Source organism: Triplophysa rosa, linkage group LG2, assembly GCF_024868665.1.
Source record: "Triplophysa rosa linkage group LG2, Trosa_1v2, whole genome shotgun sequence".
NCBI classification, from domain to species: Eukaryota; Metazoa; Chordata; class Actinopteri; order Cypriniformes; family Nemacheilidae; genus Triplophysa; species Triplophysa rosa.
In genome coordinates this window covers 31,209,585-31,225,007 of record NC_079891.1, presented here as the reverse complement: position 1 = coordinate 31,225,007, position 15,423 = coordinate 31,209,585, and the positions used below count along the sequence as shown (strand labels likewise).

General features: G+C 36.9%; 2 protein-coding genes across 5 annotated transcripts in view; one reads left to right on the top strand and one right to left on the bottom strand.

Annotated features, from left to right (window-relative positions):
* taok3a (TAO kinase 3a) overlaps positions 1-3,273 on the bottom strand; it is a 60,555-nt gene extending 57,282 nt beyond the window's left edge. Inside the window, exons 1-2 of one of the 4 annotated variants that reach the window (XM_057351424.1) lie at positions 3,156-3,273; positions 2,244-2,438 (exon numbers count right to left, since the gene is read on the bottom strand). The gene's annotated coding sequence lies outside the window, so the exon portion shown is untranslated. Of the gene's footprint in view, positions 1-1,614; positions 1,788-2,243; positions 2,654-3,155 lie in introns of those variants that run through there. The other 3 variants (XM_057351432.1, XM_057351416.1, XM_057351410.1) reach the window with 3 other exon arrangements.
* A 188-nt stretch (positions 3,274-3,461) lies between these two features.
* Positions 3,462-14,858, top strand: suds3 (SDS3 homolog, SIN3A corepressor complex component). The gene is made up of 12 exons (XM_057326179.1): positions 3,462-3,672; positions 5,269-5,338; positions 5,518-5,573; positions 5,679-5,750; positions 5,856-5,875; positions 5,953-6,109; positions 6,186-6,281; positions 6,491-6,552; positions 6,994-7,039; positions 7,140-7,245; positions 11,553-11,637; positions 12,032-14,858. Exons 1-12 carry the CDS (start codon positions 3,561-3,563, stop codon positions 12,128-12,130), a joined length of 981 nt encoding a protein of 326 aa, XP_057182162.1. The 5' UTR covers positions 3,462-3,560; the 3' UTR covers positions 12,131-14,858.
* Positions 14,859-15,423: the final 565 nt, after the last annotated feature.

Sequence of the window (15,423 nt, the reverse complement as noted above, 5' to 3'; positions counted from 1 at the left end):
GAAAGTTCACCAGTAATTTATAGAAAAAGACTTGGGGAAATCTGGCCTCAAAAGAAAAAAACGAATAACAAATAACATGTAGTGCCTTTCATCCGCATCAATCTCTGCATTAGCCTTACATGCACTTGATATGACTCACGCTGTGTCCTTACAGTCATTTTGAGCAGCACTGGCATAAATCAAAACAAGTAGAACATTGCATTTTTCTAGAATTTGTGAAGTACGGCCTTGTTTTGTTCTAGGACTTCCTATTTGTGCTGTTAGCGTTGTGTAGTCTTCATGTAATTAATTTAGGAATGTCCAATCTCAGATAACTGCATATACTGTATAACAACAACCATAAGCAATTACAATTCTATTAAACCTTGAGACCAAAGTCACACTCTGGACTGTCTATAAGGTTTCACCTTGATTACAGGCTAGATTGGAAATACAAGCAGATAGAAATAACAGTGCAGGGAAACGAAAATAAGACATCTTGTGATGCAGGACAGTTTGACGATAGAAGTACAATTATTATGTATACTGTATTCTTGAATCAAGCTAAATATTGTTGGATTTAACCAGCATATTTTAAAATGAATAACCACAAGCCCTGCAATGGACTGGCCATCTATCCAGGGTGTATAGGGCATGTAGCTTGTGATGCTGGGATAAGCCCTCCCGTTACAAATGGGTTTGGAAAATGGATGGATGGCTGAATAACCATAACTAATAAACCAAGTGCGTATATTTAATTTTTAGATCAGTGACATCCTAAGAAAGTAATAGTACAATTCCTACAGTATGGAGGGTAGGCCTGAGGTCCACTAAAACACTACATGACATTATTATCAGAAGCAGACGACAAAGCACTCAGTAAATGCAAAATAAATGCTTTAAAACTTGAAAAATGTTTAAAAACACCCTTAACTCGAATGCCTTAAAAATGTACTGAAACAGCTTCTCTATCATCAGTTACATCTACCACGTTTCTTTCCATCCCCAGACGAGCCCAAAAAGTAACTTTTGTTTCATGTGCCTGAGAGCCCTCAGTAACGGCATTGGATGTACCTGCGCTCCTCACGGGCATCAAACCTCACCATCATCTCCATCCGACAGAATAAACTCTGCATGTGCGCGTAACAGAGAGACCCGTTACTTCAAATAGCGACTACACATGACCGGCGGGGGGTGAAGACGAGAGCCGCCGACAACCAGTCCTGACATCCACAGCGCTCACTTCTTGTCAAGTTCTCACGGCTACACTTAACCGTTCCATTTGGAGCGCGCCTTTGCGCACGCATTTGTAATTTGCATATAGCGCGCTTCAATTATTTAACGCGCGTTATAGTTACAAGAATATATGAACGCACAGCGTGCATACGTATTTTTGAGCTACAGGGGAAGTGAAAGTTTGGGTGGCATATGGCTCAGATCAATGACAAGCTTTGCGAAGTGCCCGCAGGCAGGTGTTAATAAAACAAAAAATACACTCCATTTCGATCTCTAAGTAACATGACGTATAGGTTACAATTAATTTATGTTTGCACGACTCTGAAATGAACGCAAAGCGATGTATGTCACACAAATATATGTCATACGCATGACAATATAGTTAAAGAAGATACTGACCTCTTTTCTGAAGGGTGACTGGGAGATCAAGGGCAAAATTACAGTCCTCAAAACTCGTATGTCCTGTGGGGAATTAAGTATTTTAAGCGTTCTCATGGCCCATGTTCGCCTGTTTGTCTATCTGACTTCCTGGATGAACAACCGTTGAGTGTATGCGCACAGAGTTAAGTTCACACAGACACACGGAAATAAAGTGCACGAGCGGGCTGTCGACCCAACAGCCATGGGATCATTTATTCTGAGCGCACTGGTGTAGACCTAAAAACATATAGGTATTTCTGGAACACATACAAAAATTGTAAAATAAACGTGTTTTCTGGAACACATTCAAAAATTGTAAAATAAACGTGTTTTCTTGACAAGATGTTTATGCATGTTATATATTATGACGAGACGTTACAACGCATGCTCACTATATAACTCGATCAGTTGTAGTAATTTTCTACTTTATGAAGTCTGACGCTCATCAAGGAAAAATCAATCGAGCACAGAGGCAACCTACAGTATAGTGATACCAAATACGACAAAAAGGTTTTAAATGCACTATATAATACATTACAAATGAAGAATATGCGTGCAAAACAAATCGCAGGCACAGTCAATGCAATTAAAACTGAAAATGACCTTACCGAGTCAACAAAGCTGTATCTTTAATCCAGAACCAACTCCATAGAAGTCCCGTTAAAAGCAAACGTAAATAAAAGCTCTCCTCTATGATGCACAGTAAAAATCCACCTTATTTCTCCAGTAGTCCTTGTTAGGTGTAACGCTGAGGGGAATAAACTTCCAAACTCATTGCCGTTGACGTCCTGCCGCTCTTACACCTGCAAATGGCATCAACATGTTTTATTTTCGACAGACGTCATGAGTCTTTCACCCTCGGTGTAGCCTAGTAGTAAAACGCGATGATAATTCATGTTATAACATCTAACAGGATTACTGCGTACGAAACCCCGCGCGATTGAAAAATATCTGACACGCATTTTACGCGTTTAAAACATCCATCGTACCTGCTACAAGGTAACAGGACTAACAAACGATTCCGCGAACCAAGCGGCTTTTTAAACTCAACACCACCACCTGCCGGTTAAAAGAGATACACGCGACAAAATAATACGATGACATAGTGGCAGGTCCTTGAAACAGTATGATACAGTCGTATTTTAATCCTGTGTGATGTACTTAAACCTAACAAAACGCTGTCATTATTATTATTATTTTTAAAAGTAGTAGTAGTAGACTAGTAGTAGCAGCAGCAGCAACAGTGCAGCAGTAGTAGTAAATACAACATCATGGTCGTATACTCTAATAATATCAGTAATGATAGTACATAGTTGATCAATAGTATGTATATATTTATTTTAGATAAATGTCTAAAATAAATAGAAAACGTGAATGAAATGCAAACTCAGGCAAAGCAATGTATGGTATGAAACACGAAACTCAATGTGCGTCCAATGCACATTTTATAATAAAAATGAAGCCAAGAAATAATCATACCATAAGGTGTTTATGTCTATTCATAGTGATCATATGCTTACCTGGCCGAGAAAATAATTGTGCATGCTGAGAGGCAGAAGTGTTTACATACAGACAACTTCAAATAATCTTCTTGTTCCTTGACTGACGAAAACAAGAGAAGTCTGGAAAATATACTTGGAGAGAGAAAACATACTCTCTCTCTCTCTCTCTCTCTCTCTCTCTCTCTCTCTCTCTCTCTCTCTCTCTCTCTCTCTCCCCTCTCTCCCTCCTTTTCTTTCCCTTATGTCATGCTTGCGCATACACAGCACGAACTTCATTTCCCAGCATGCATTGACCTGGCAATTCGACCAATCAGATTAGTCGGCCTACCCTCTCATTAAAAAAGGGGCGAAAGACTGAAAACCCTGTCGCTCCGGTGCGATTGTTTACATTTTACCATTTATACCCATATTTCAACACAATAAATGGCTTCGACATTACTTTCACCCATGGTGGATTACTATAACGACGAGGAAGAGCTAGACAGTGTTGATGAAGATGACGATCGCAGCTTCAGAGGCAGAGACTCGGAGGAAGGTGATTAACGCACACTAATGTATATTTATTTATATTTAAGTCCAGTTCATTTATCCTATGTGCTTTAAGTGTCATATTTGCAACAAATACACAGGCTTAGGATTTGGAGTTGAGTTTAAATGCAAACGTGTGTGCGCGCGCGTGCAGCTGTGTCGCCTTGTTCACTGTTTATTTAATAACTAACGAGCTTTACACAACTTAAACCTTTATTATTGTATATTTAAAAGGATCTTTGTGCGCAGTTGATGGGTGTATGATAACTTTTTTAATGATGGCATGACGAAGTTTCATGTTTTTGTATTTTATGTGCTATCCAAGACTGATGGTAAACAGTTAGCAGAGTTAGCATCAGGGAACGGAGGAGAATGAACGTTGTTAATACTCACGCAAGTTGCCTCAAACAGAAATAATTTACATATTGCGTGTAAAGTAATGTGTTGGGGAAACGGAGATATTTTGTCAAAAGTTTGGTTTAAACTGTTCAAAGTTGATCTTGTTAGCTCAGTTAGCCTGCTGTTAGTATGGAGAGAGGGATTTGCTTCTGTGCTCTACTACGGTACATTATGTCAAATGTGTGTGAGTGTGTGTGCGTTATATATATTTAAAATGAATTAGCATGGTTCTTTAATTGTTCATCATTCGTACCCGTTTTAATCTCTGTCTTGGTAACTTAGACAGTTTGTATCATTTGCTGTCAGTGCGGTTGTCACAAGCACAAACCTGCATTTTCATTTCTTTGTTAAAATAAAGTCTTTCACTGGGAATTTGTAAATATCTCAAGTCAACGTTTAAACACATGATTCCTTTATTTTTACCACTATATAATAAAAACGAGAGAACATCTAGAAAAAAGCAATGTTTGTCCACTAGATGGTACTGTATACTATAGTCATTTGTTGCCGCATATGTCATGTCATGAACATTATTCAATTCTCATTTTGAGAATAAATTTTGGCTATATTTTGATCTAGAGAGAAATTGTAAACCATCATGTTATTTATATGTGCATTGCATATTTCCCCCTTTTTTGTTCCAAATGTGTCGCTTATATATATACAGTGTTGGGTGTAACTAGTTACTAAGTAATTAGTTACTGTAATTTAATTACTTTTCACTTGAAAACGTAAAGTAAGGGATTACTCTTATTTTTTCTGTAATTTAATTAGTTACTTTTGATGTAATTAGACTAAATACTTTGTGTAATATATGTGTGTGCAATAGTGGAATTAACATCAAAATTCAAAGTCTAACTTTAAAATCTGTACTTTAATGTATAATTCTCACATTTGTAATACTTTGGTCAGTAAATAAGAGTACTTTATGTAGTTTATATGATTTATTTGAATGAATTAAAAGAGCCGTCCTTGAATCACTTAACTAATCAAAGTTGATGTAGGATATAGAAAGTAATTAGTAATAAGTAACTAAATACTTTTTGGAGAGAGTAATTTGTACAGTAATCTAATTACACTATTGAATATGTAATTAGTAACTGGTAATTAATTACTTTTTCTAAGTAATTAACTGAGTAACTTACCCAACACTGTGTATATATATATATATATATATAGCTTGTTACTTGTTACTTTTTGTTAGACACGGAAGATGCCAGCGAAACCGATTTGGCCAAACACGATGAAGGCGACTACGTTGAAATCAAAGAACAGTAAGTATTATAATCACATACATGCTGATGTTGTCATAACAAGAGATGTTGAAATGTTGCATGTGTGATATATCCTTTAGCATGGTATTTATGATCAGTATGTTACATGACAGATCATAGCTATCATTGGTCGTATGTGGATTAAAGGTCTCTGAGTGAGTTTGTTTTCATGTTTGCAGGATGTATCAAGATAAACTGGCGTCCCTGAAACGACAGCTACAGCAACTGCAAGAAGGTGACTGGAAATGATCCAGAATAGACAACTAAACCACATTTTTCCACGGGACATTTCTATTGATATTTGTACTATGATTTACAATTCTATTAAATTATTCTACAGGCACACTGCAGGAGTACCAGAGGAGAATGAAGAAGCTTGATCAGCAGTATAAAGAGAGATTACGTAACGCTGGTAAAGATTCTGGATTTCAATGCCCAATCTCACACTATATTAGTAATGGTCAGGAGAATAGAATACAAAATAATCTCTGTCTCACTTCTTCCCATTTCGTTTCAGACCTCTTTCTACAACTTGAGGTAAGCTGAATTAAAAACTGTGTTGATTTATTACACCGCTTTGACAGGTTAATTAATGTGAAATGAATATCTCGCAGACCGAGCAGGTGGAGAGGAACTACATCAAGGAGAAAAAGGCAGCGGTGAAGGAGTTTGACGATAAGAAGGTAGAACTTAAGGAAAATTTAATAGCAGAGCTGGAGGAGAAGAAGAAGATGATTGAGAATGAGAAATTGACAATGGAGCTGACGGGAGGTGAGAGATCAAATCTTGTCCTTGTAGCTTTTGGCTATTCATTCCTGTTTGAGACTTTGTATCCATGTTTTTCTAGATTCCATGGAGGTGAAACCCATTATGACCCGGAAGCTCAGAAGGCGACCCAATGACCCGGTTCCTATTCCAGACAAGCGGAGAAAACCTGTTCCTGATATCCATATTTTGAACACTTATAGTTTACTTGCACCATCAGGTGTCGTTTTAGTTCACTTGACCGTTTTTAGAAAACAGCAGACTGTGCATTTTTCATTTTGACAGTGAGCTCGGTTTTTATAAATGAAGTGGTTTGGGGAGAGGGTTTGATTGTGTTGTAAATATGGCTGCAATGTGTCATTTTCAGATTTCCTTAACCTTCCTCACCGCAGTTAAACTATTTACTCAGTGATGAACAGATCATGGAGGATCTAAGAACGTTAAATAAGGTAAGGTTACGTCTCACCAAAATGGTGAGGTCTGTTGAGTGGTCCAGATGATGCTGTGTCTGGGAAGAAATTTGACTACATCAGAGATTACTTTTTAGAATCTCAAAATTCATCAAAAGCTAAATCTTCATTTTGAAAGTTGCATATTTATGTGTAGGCTATGGTTTATTTTTGAATATGGAATTATTCAAATTTACCTGATTCCCTTTACGGCTCTGAAGAAAGGAACTTAAAAATGTTCCATTAGGTAATGAAGAGAAGGTTCCCCTGAAACAATTATTACGTTTACTCATAGTGATGTATGAGAAAGTGCATATATTAAATGAACTGAGCTGTTGTGTCATTATTGTTTCACTAGTTGATGAGAAATCAGGTTGTTTGTCCATGTCATTCTTTATATCATTTATGTGTAACGTTTCTTTCGCTTCATGTCATTTTTAGCTTAAGTCCCCGAAAAGACCAGGTATGGACGTTTTGTCTGTTAGAGGTGATTCTCCATATATTTTCCCCAAAATTTCCCTATCGGATTATTCTAGTAACAAAAGCTTGTGAGGATTTTAATTGAAATGAATGTCTGATATTTCCAGCATCTCCGTCCTCTCCCGAGCACCTTCCGTCCACTCCAGTAGACACTCCATCCCAGCGGTATGAGGCACGGATAGAGGATGGCAAACTCTACTATGATAAGAGATGGTAAGATTCTAAGAAATATATATTCAGATGTTATTTTTGGTCTGGTTCCTCGTTTGACTGGGACAGAATCTTCTTTGTGTAAGACAGGCTGGGAACAATACATTTAAATGTATGTGTTTGAATGAGAAACCGAGAGAAAACATGTGAGATCCCACAGGCTTTAGAGAGAGATTTCCTTTGTCTGTTTTTGCCACACCTGCCAAAGGCAAATGAACTGAGAAACTGACAGCATTTACAGCATGCGTTTTTGGTAACACTTTAAAATAAGGTTTCTTTTGTTAACATTAGTTTACAACGTCAATTAACATAAACTAACAATGAAGACTCAGTGTGATTTTGTACCTAATGTATTCATTTTGGTTGCTTAAAGGACGTTTCCAAATGAAAATTCTGTCATCATTTACTCACACTGTAGTCATTTTAAACTGGTGTGATTTTCTTTCTTCTGCAAAAGAAAAGAAGAAACTTTGAAAAATGTCGGTAACCAAAAACCGTTGGTAACCAGTGACTTCTATTGTATAAACACAAAACCAAGTCAATGGGGACCGACGGTTTTCTGTTACCGACATTTTTCAAAATATCTTGTGTTCTGCAGAAGAAAGTCATGCAGGTTTGAAATGACAAGAGGGCGTATAAATAATGTCAGAATTTTCCTTTTAAAGGTGACCTATTCCTTAAATGTAAGGAACATTAATATAGATAAATGCATAGAGTTCTGTACGGAAATGTGACTAGGTTAAAGTTGAAGATGGGCACGCTGTGGCACGTTTGCTTAATGAGATGTTTGCATTGTATATGTATGTAATTGAATCGTCCGTGTCACTCACATCTGTGGGGCTTAGTGGACCATTCTTACAGTTTGACTTGAGCCCTGTATTGGTTAGCTCCCATCTAAAAAGTAAGACATCAAAAATATGGGAGTTGAAAATTTGACCTGTTTCTGCAGGATCCTTCAACAGACTCTGTAGTAGAGATGTAACGGTGTGAAAATTTCAGATTACGGTTATCGTGAACAGCACTATCACGGTTGTCAATATGATCGCGGTTATATTAACGTGTTCTGGAAATGTCAAAAAAGTACTGATGTAAACCAAATTTAATATTGAGTTTACCTGTAAATGTACTTTTGTTTGATTTACATCAAATAAATAACATCAATATTATTCATGGCACGTTGGTGGCATGAGGTAAAAGTTTCCTAGTTCAGATTAGACAACATTAAGTGAGTAAATCAGATTTTCATATAAACACAACACAATTCAGCAAATCATAATCGGTCTGTGTGTGTTGTGAGAAATAGGGTGTACTTTATGTCCCAAGAGAAAGCGGCATGACATCTGCTGCGCTCATAACAGCACTCTTGGACAGAAGAGACAAGCTGAACGGAGTTTCAAACTCATCATATCACATCATTAAATGAAAAATGTATAAAGCCTGTATAAAGAAAGTAGTGTAACTAATTACTTTTGAAATAAAGTAATCAGACCAGTGACTCGATTACTTTTAAAAGGAGTAATCAGACTCCTTATTTACTCTCCTGACATTAACGAACAAACCCACGTTTCATGTTGCATCTACGTTATAGTCTTGATAACTTTGTTTGATGCTGGACAGGGTTTTTCAAGACGTAACACTGGTACGGTTTAAGGGTAATTAAAATATGACGCGGTAATACTAACTGTTATTATCACAGTAAACCGTTAAACCGGTAATCGATACAGCCCTACTCTGTCGTTTTTCTACTGACCACAAGATGGAACCAAAGCTCCTACTTTGCGATTGTATTACATCACATCACATCACAGTTTACTAAAGGACAATGTCACATCGCATGGACATGAATAAGATATGACCAGACATTCAGCATCACTGCAGGGATTCAATTGTGCTAATTATGAAGACTCTTTGATTTTATAAAGAGGCTGGTTCATTTCCATTTATTCACTTAGAACACACCAGAGAAATGGCTAGACGGGAAGTGTTTAGGGAGCATGTTAATGCATATTGTCCAAGGATGCTGAGAGAATGTAAGAACATCTGTAAGCAAGAACATCTGACCTTTAGTTGCTCAACACTTAATACAGACTATATAAGTCTTTATACAACAGATCGTTTCAGTCGTGGGTGCTGATTGGTCGATAACAGTACTTTAACCACAATAAATCAAAGCTGCGACCTCTTCACCGAGATACTGTGACCTCTTCACTGTGTCTTCCTTTAGTACACTTGGTAGAGTATTGCGTTAGCGGTGCAAAGGTCAGCATATAAAATGTATAGCTCAAATGCACTTTGGATTAGTGTCTGCAAAATACGTTAATGTAAAATATCACTGTACAGTACCCATAGCTGTATGTTGCATAGCAACGGTCTGTTACACTTTACATGTCAGGGTCTATATCTTCTAACTGAAGCATGGCGTTTAATTATTCTAATTTAAAAGTAACAATTTAATATACAATTCATGTGGCATCTAGCAAGCCCTTCAGCCGTGACTATATTCACAATATAGCACAGCCTCCAGAACCTTATTGCTTTTTTAATTCAGTTTAGGTCTGGAGACTACTTTGTTTTATGTGTTAGTGACATTAAACATCGGAAATGCCTGTGGATTTCCATGAGCGTGTCAGCATGCATTCATCCAGCCGTGGCCTTTAGACAGTGAGCCGCAGTTGCTGTCAGCGCTGCAGTCCAGCCACAATATCTGCAGTGCACGATGATACCGCAGGCACTGCATGTCTACATGTTACATGTACTGTATATTAAATGCAATGTTATTCTCTTATGTTAATGAGCGCAGAGGTTGAGGGATGTTTTTTCAATTCAGATTTATTTCTGTAGCGCTTTTCACAATTTTGCATTGTCGCAAAGCAGCTATATAGTAAATACATATTAGTTCAAGCAATAGAGACAAAATAACAAATTGAAATGTATGAGACATATAGAAAATATGCATATATGTAGGTCAAAAAAGAAAAAGGGTTTAAGCATTAAAACAATAAGTATAAAACCGTTTTAAATTGTTGTTGTTCAAAAAAAAGAAAAGAAAACGTTTTCTGTTTTATTTAATTACATTTTTGTTTTTCTGAGCAAAAAATATCATACATTTTCCCCTGATTTACAGAAGATGCCCAGTAAAATGTCATTTAGTGTAACAATCTTGTCAGGCATATTTGCAACAAAAATCAATTTACGACATATTAAAAGACTAATTAGTTTCAAGTAGTTGTAATTTTACATTTTTTAAAATTTGCCACCACCCATTTGTCAGTAAGATTTTTTTTATTCGTGTAATATGCGTGTAATAAAAAGTAACATGCTCCCTTATTCTTTTATACATATTAATATGTTCAAGTCAGAATAACCATATTGTTTGAATTTGTACATAAATATTGTGTTACACTGAATGACAGTGTAACATTATTTCAACCAAATTTTATTCTCCAAAAATTTAGTTGAAACCATAAAGTAGACATTTTACTTACATTTAATGTGCTTTTTATCAACACAAAATCACTTTTGAAAATTTATTTTGATGGGGACATCTTAACGTCTTTGACCCATGTATATAGATAGATTTGTAACCTGATTGTTAAATTCGTAGTGCTATTTATCAAGCGTGTATATTAAATTATTCATAAGATCTATAGACGGTTTCATCTTAACAACATAAACAAAGTTACTGCACATGTAATTTATTCTAGTTTATAAACTATTCTATTCTTAAATAGCGAATCCGCCACGGCGCGAGCGCAACTGGCTCTATTATTTTACAATAATAATAAACTCATCAAAATTATGAAATAAAACAAAAGGAACTATGGTAATTATGTTGTAAAAAATAAATTAAAACGTGTTATATTTTATCATCTTCAGTGTAGTCACCTTTTGACTAGAATTTGCAGAAATGTTTTCTTATGATTTTATCAAGCAGCTTCTTGAGGTCTCGCCCTGAGATGCTTTTTAAACAATATTAAAGGAGTTCCCATCTATTCTGTGCTCTTATTGGCTGATCTTTCTTAATTATTCAGTCAAAGTCATCCATTTCAAAAACAGTTTTTATTAAATAAATTTTAGTTTTTGCACAATTAAATTTTTGTCTACTAAACTCATTTCAGACATTTAAGCATACTTTGAGGATTCTTTTTTTAATAACAAGAAACATTTCACTCAAGTGTCCCAAAACTTTTAACCGGTAGTGTAAACAACCATCGTATTCTTTACTCTAGGCTTAAAGGCGGGCTTTAAACCCTCCATTCATGTAATGTTTATCAAAGAACCTTCACTGACTAATGCTTTTATCGTGCCAGGTACCATAAAAGTCAAGCAATCTATCTGGAGTCCAAGGAGAACAACAAGATTAGCTGTGTCATCAGCTCAGTGGGGACCAATGAGGTTTGTGTCTGATTCTCTTCACTGATTGGTAGTAAACAAATGACTGCGCTCTTCAAACTAATGGCCTGCTCAGAGGGGCAATAAACACTTGGTTATTGAGATCAGACCGAGCACTTTAGTCAGCCAGCAGAGGAACGTTCTAATTTGGTTGCTCTCATTTATTGTAATCTGCTTCTGTATCAGACTGTACAAGGATATCCGTCCAATGACTTTTGTCTCATTTGCATCCTTTTAACGCCAGCGTCAATAGAACGCCGCATAGATTTGGTCGCTTACTCGCTGAGCCAGAAGCTTTAGAGAACAAATCACGGTTTGGGATTCATTTGGAGGCTGTAAGAGGCTGGTGGAGGATAAATTCTTAAGCACTTTGTTTTGGATCTCAATTCTTTTGCAGATCTGGGTGAGGAAGACGAGCGACAGCACGAAGATGAGGATTTATTTAGGGCAGCTGCAGCGAGGGGCCTTCGTCATTAGACGCCGATCGGCGGCATAGACCTCACGGCCGCTTTTTCTTCCTTCCTCTTTTTCTGTCTGTACATTTTTACGAACGTTTCGGGGCTCTTCCTGTTTTTCAGAGTCATCTGTTGCATACTGAAGCATGATCTGCTCTCCATCAAATTTTTGTACAGTATGGACCTTACCAAAGTGTATCATGAAATGTTGTTCTTTCTCAATGAATTTTACATTGTACATGTATTGCAGGTCTCCTTCATAATCTCTCTCAAGCAACGCTTGACTTCAAGTCTGTTTAATTTCAAACAGCCCCAAAAGACAGACAGTGGATGACAATAGAGAGAACGCCAAGTGAATCCACCGTTATATTATTAGCAAAGCATTTGCAATTGTTGTTTTGTTTCGAGATGTCACACAATAACCTGTTCTCTCCGTGCGGACTGTAAATGTGGGATTTTGAATTACTTTGCAACTTTTAATTTTGTATCCAGTCAAATGTTAAATAAATTTGGCTCACGCAGTGCAAAACAACATTTAATTCTGCAGCATCGCTTTGTTTCGTCCCATTAAGAGTGCTGTTGGTTGACCTTGTTTTTAAAGGCCTATATACTTGTGTAAGTACAAGAACTGGCATTCATTTACATGTTTAATTATGTTCTTGGCAGACGCTTTTTCGCAGAACGACTCGCAAGCATTTGAAATGATTATTTACATTCATACATTTGACAGATGCTTTTATTTTAAGCGACTGTCAGTGCATTCGAGCTCTACACTTTCTCTTGTTGCGTCAGATCACCAGCTCTCATTAAAACTGAATGGTCGCTTTGTGGATGAAAATATTTGCCAGCGTACATTTTTGTTTTGTTGTGCTAACAATTCGTGTCATTATAATTTGCATGTGGATGTTTTTGGAGGAGGCTTTCTCAACAAAGCATCTTATAAAAAATGCACAGTGGTTTTGTGACCATTGCTAATGTAGTTAAGCTCATCACATTAGACATATCTTGGATCTCAAAATTAAGCATTCAAGAGCTTTTCAGTCAATGGTGTATACAGACGTGCTCAAATTTGTTGGTACCCTTACAGCTCATTGAAATAATGCTTCATTCCTCCTGAAGAGTGATGAAATTAAAAGCTATTGTATCATGTATACTTGCATGCCTTTGGTATGTCATAGAATAAAGCAAAGAAGCTGTGGAAAGAGATGAATTATTGCTTATTCTAAAAAGATATTCTAAAATGGCCTGGATGCGTTTGTTGGTACCCCTTAGAAAAGATAATACATAATTGGATTATAATGATATTTCAAACTAATTAGTTTCTTTAAGTAGTATCACACATGTCTCCAGTCTTGCAATCAGTCATTCAGCCTATTTAAACGGAGGAAAGTAGTCACTGTGCTGTTTGGTATCATTGTGTGCACCACACTGAACATGGACCAGAGGAAGCAAAGGATAGAGTTGTCTGAGGAGCTCAGAAATAAAATAATAGACAAGCATGGTAAAGGTAAAGGCTACAAGACCATCTCCAAGCAGCTCGATGTTCCTGTGAGAACAGTTGCAACATCTCAAGACTATCAAGGCATTCTGGAGCGAAACGTACTGCCCAGTGTCAGAAAGCTCCGTCTCAGTCGCAGGTCATGGGTCCTCCAACAGGATAATGACCCAAAACACACATTACATACACTATTCTGAAGTGGCCTTCTATGAGTCCTGATCTGAAGCCTATCAAACATCTATGGAAAGAGCTGAAACTTGCAGTCTGGAGAAGGCACCCATCAAACCTGAGACCGCTGGAGCAGTTTGCTCAGGAAGAGTGAGCCAAACTACCTGTTAACAGGTGCAGAAGTCTCATTGAAAGCTAAAGAAAACGTTTGCTTGCAGTGATTTCCTCTAAAGGTTGTGCAACAAAATATTAGGTAAGGGGTCCCATCATTTTTTGTCCATGACATTTTCATTTGTTTTATTATTTACAATATTGTGAATAAAAAATCAAAAGCAAAGTCTGATTTCTATTAAATATGGAATAAACAATGATGGATGCCAATTACTTTTATCAGTTTCAAGTTATTTCAGAGAAAATTGTGCATTCTTCGTTTTTTTGTGGAGGGGTACCAACAAATTTGAGCACATCTGTAAATAATTTGGCGTTTGAAAACTCTCAAACCCTTTTGGTGAAATCTCTGTTTTGTTACCTTCTGCAATTCTGTTGTTGTCATATTTTCTCCCTCCTGGATCTGCTGTCTGTTCCAGACAGCAGCTTGTTTTGTACGTCCTGCCATTTTAACATTGATGTCTGATTGCATTTTCACATTCAATGACAGAACTTTCATTCCTTTCTTCTGCAAAGCTCAGAACTCGTCCCCCCCCCAAAACGTTTTGCTGTTGTTTGCGATTTAAAAACTAGATTGCTTGCTTATCCTTTCTGTCGAGGTCTCTATTCAAAAATATTTTTACAGACCACCAAATAGTCTTGGGGAAATCAAATCGTGATGTACAGATTTATATTCTGCCTGTGTGTAGACGGCCTGTGTTGGATGTAACGTGACAATTGTCACGTTCAAGTTAGACGTTACCAAAGCTTGTTTTTACAAAATGCTTTTTTTAAAGTTCTTCCACAATCCTCAAACTGTGACACCCTGACCTTTTCATAGCAAATGTTGCACATAAAACTGTGACCGAGTTGTTCAAGCATCAAATTCGATATATCTTTTTTTTATCCTTGCATGCTTGCTTTTCCAGAAAATAAAACTTAAAAAACGTGTCTAATCTCCCCTACTAAAGTCTCATTATTTAATGAGTCGCCTCTTTGAAAATGGGATTTCTAAATGAATCCACTAGAACTCATTTTGTATTTAAATAGACAGTTCCTGCAGGGACGATCAACATTAAATAAATCACCGTTCTAATCGATGAGTCCTAATTGCCCAAATCAATATTGGGAAGGGTCAACAAGGGTATAGCATTAGATGCAAATGTGTAGTAACAAGCAAATGAATGTTTAAAATAAATACTCGATATTTATCCTAGAAATTATTTGCTCTTGGAAAAAAATGCTCCATTAGGGCTTTTTAGCGCAGTGAATGAATAGTTAATGCCCCTTATTAGCCAGACCACTGATACCATATAAATCACAATATACCTGTGGGTTTAAACACAGACTCCCTGGATACCGGCACCGCTTCCTTCGGCTGTTCTCCATCATTCTGGTTTTACTCCCATCTGAATCAGTTTCATGCAGTCGTGTGTATTAGCCACCCAGTGATTCCCCTGTGAATCTGTTGTTGCTCATGAAATGTCTGGGTAAAGTTTAGCCCCTGGGCTGCTGTGGCTT

What these genes read in the sequence shown, in the direction of transcription:
- suds3 (XM_057326179.1), top strand. Translation starts at nt 3,561, where the DNA reads ATGGCTTCGACATTACTTTCACCCATGGTGGATTACTATAACGACGAG. An exon ending in AGGCAGAGACTCGGAGGAAG is followed by an intron (nt 3,673 to 5,268) that starts GTGATTAACGCA and finishes ACTTTTTGTTAG; the next exon opens with ACACGGAAGATGCCAGCGAA. An exon ending in AGAGAGATTACGTAACGCTG is followed by an intron (nt 5,751 to 5,855) that starts GTAAAGATTCTG and finishes ATTTCGTTTCAG; the next exon opens with ACCTCTTTCTACAACTTGAG.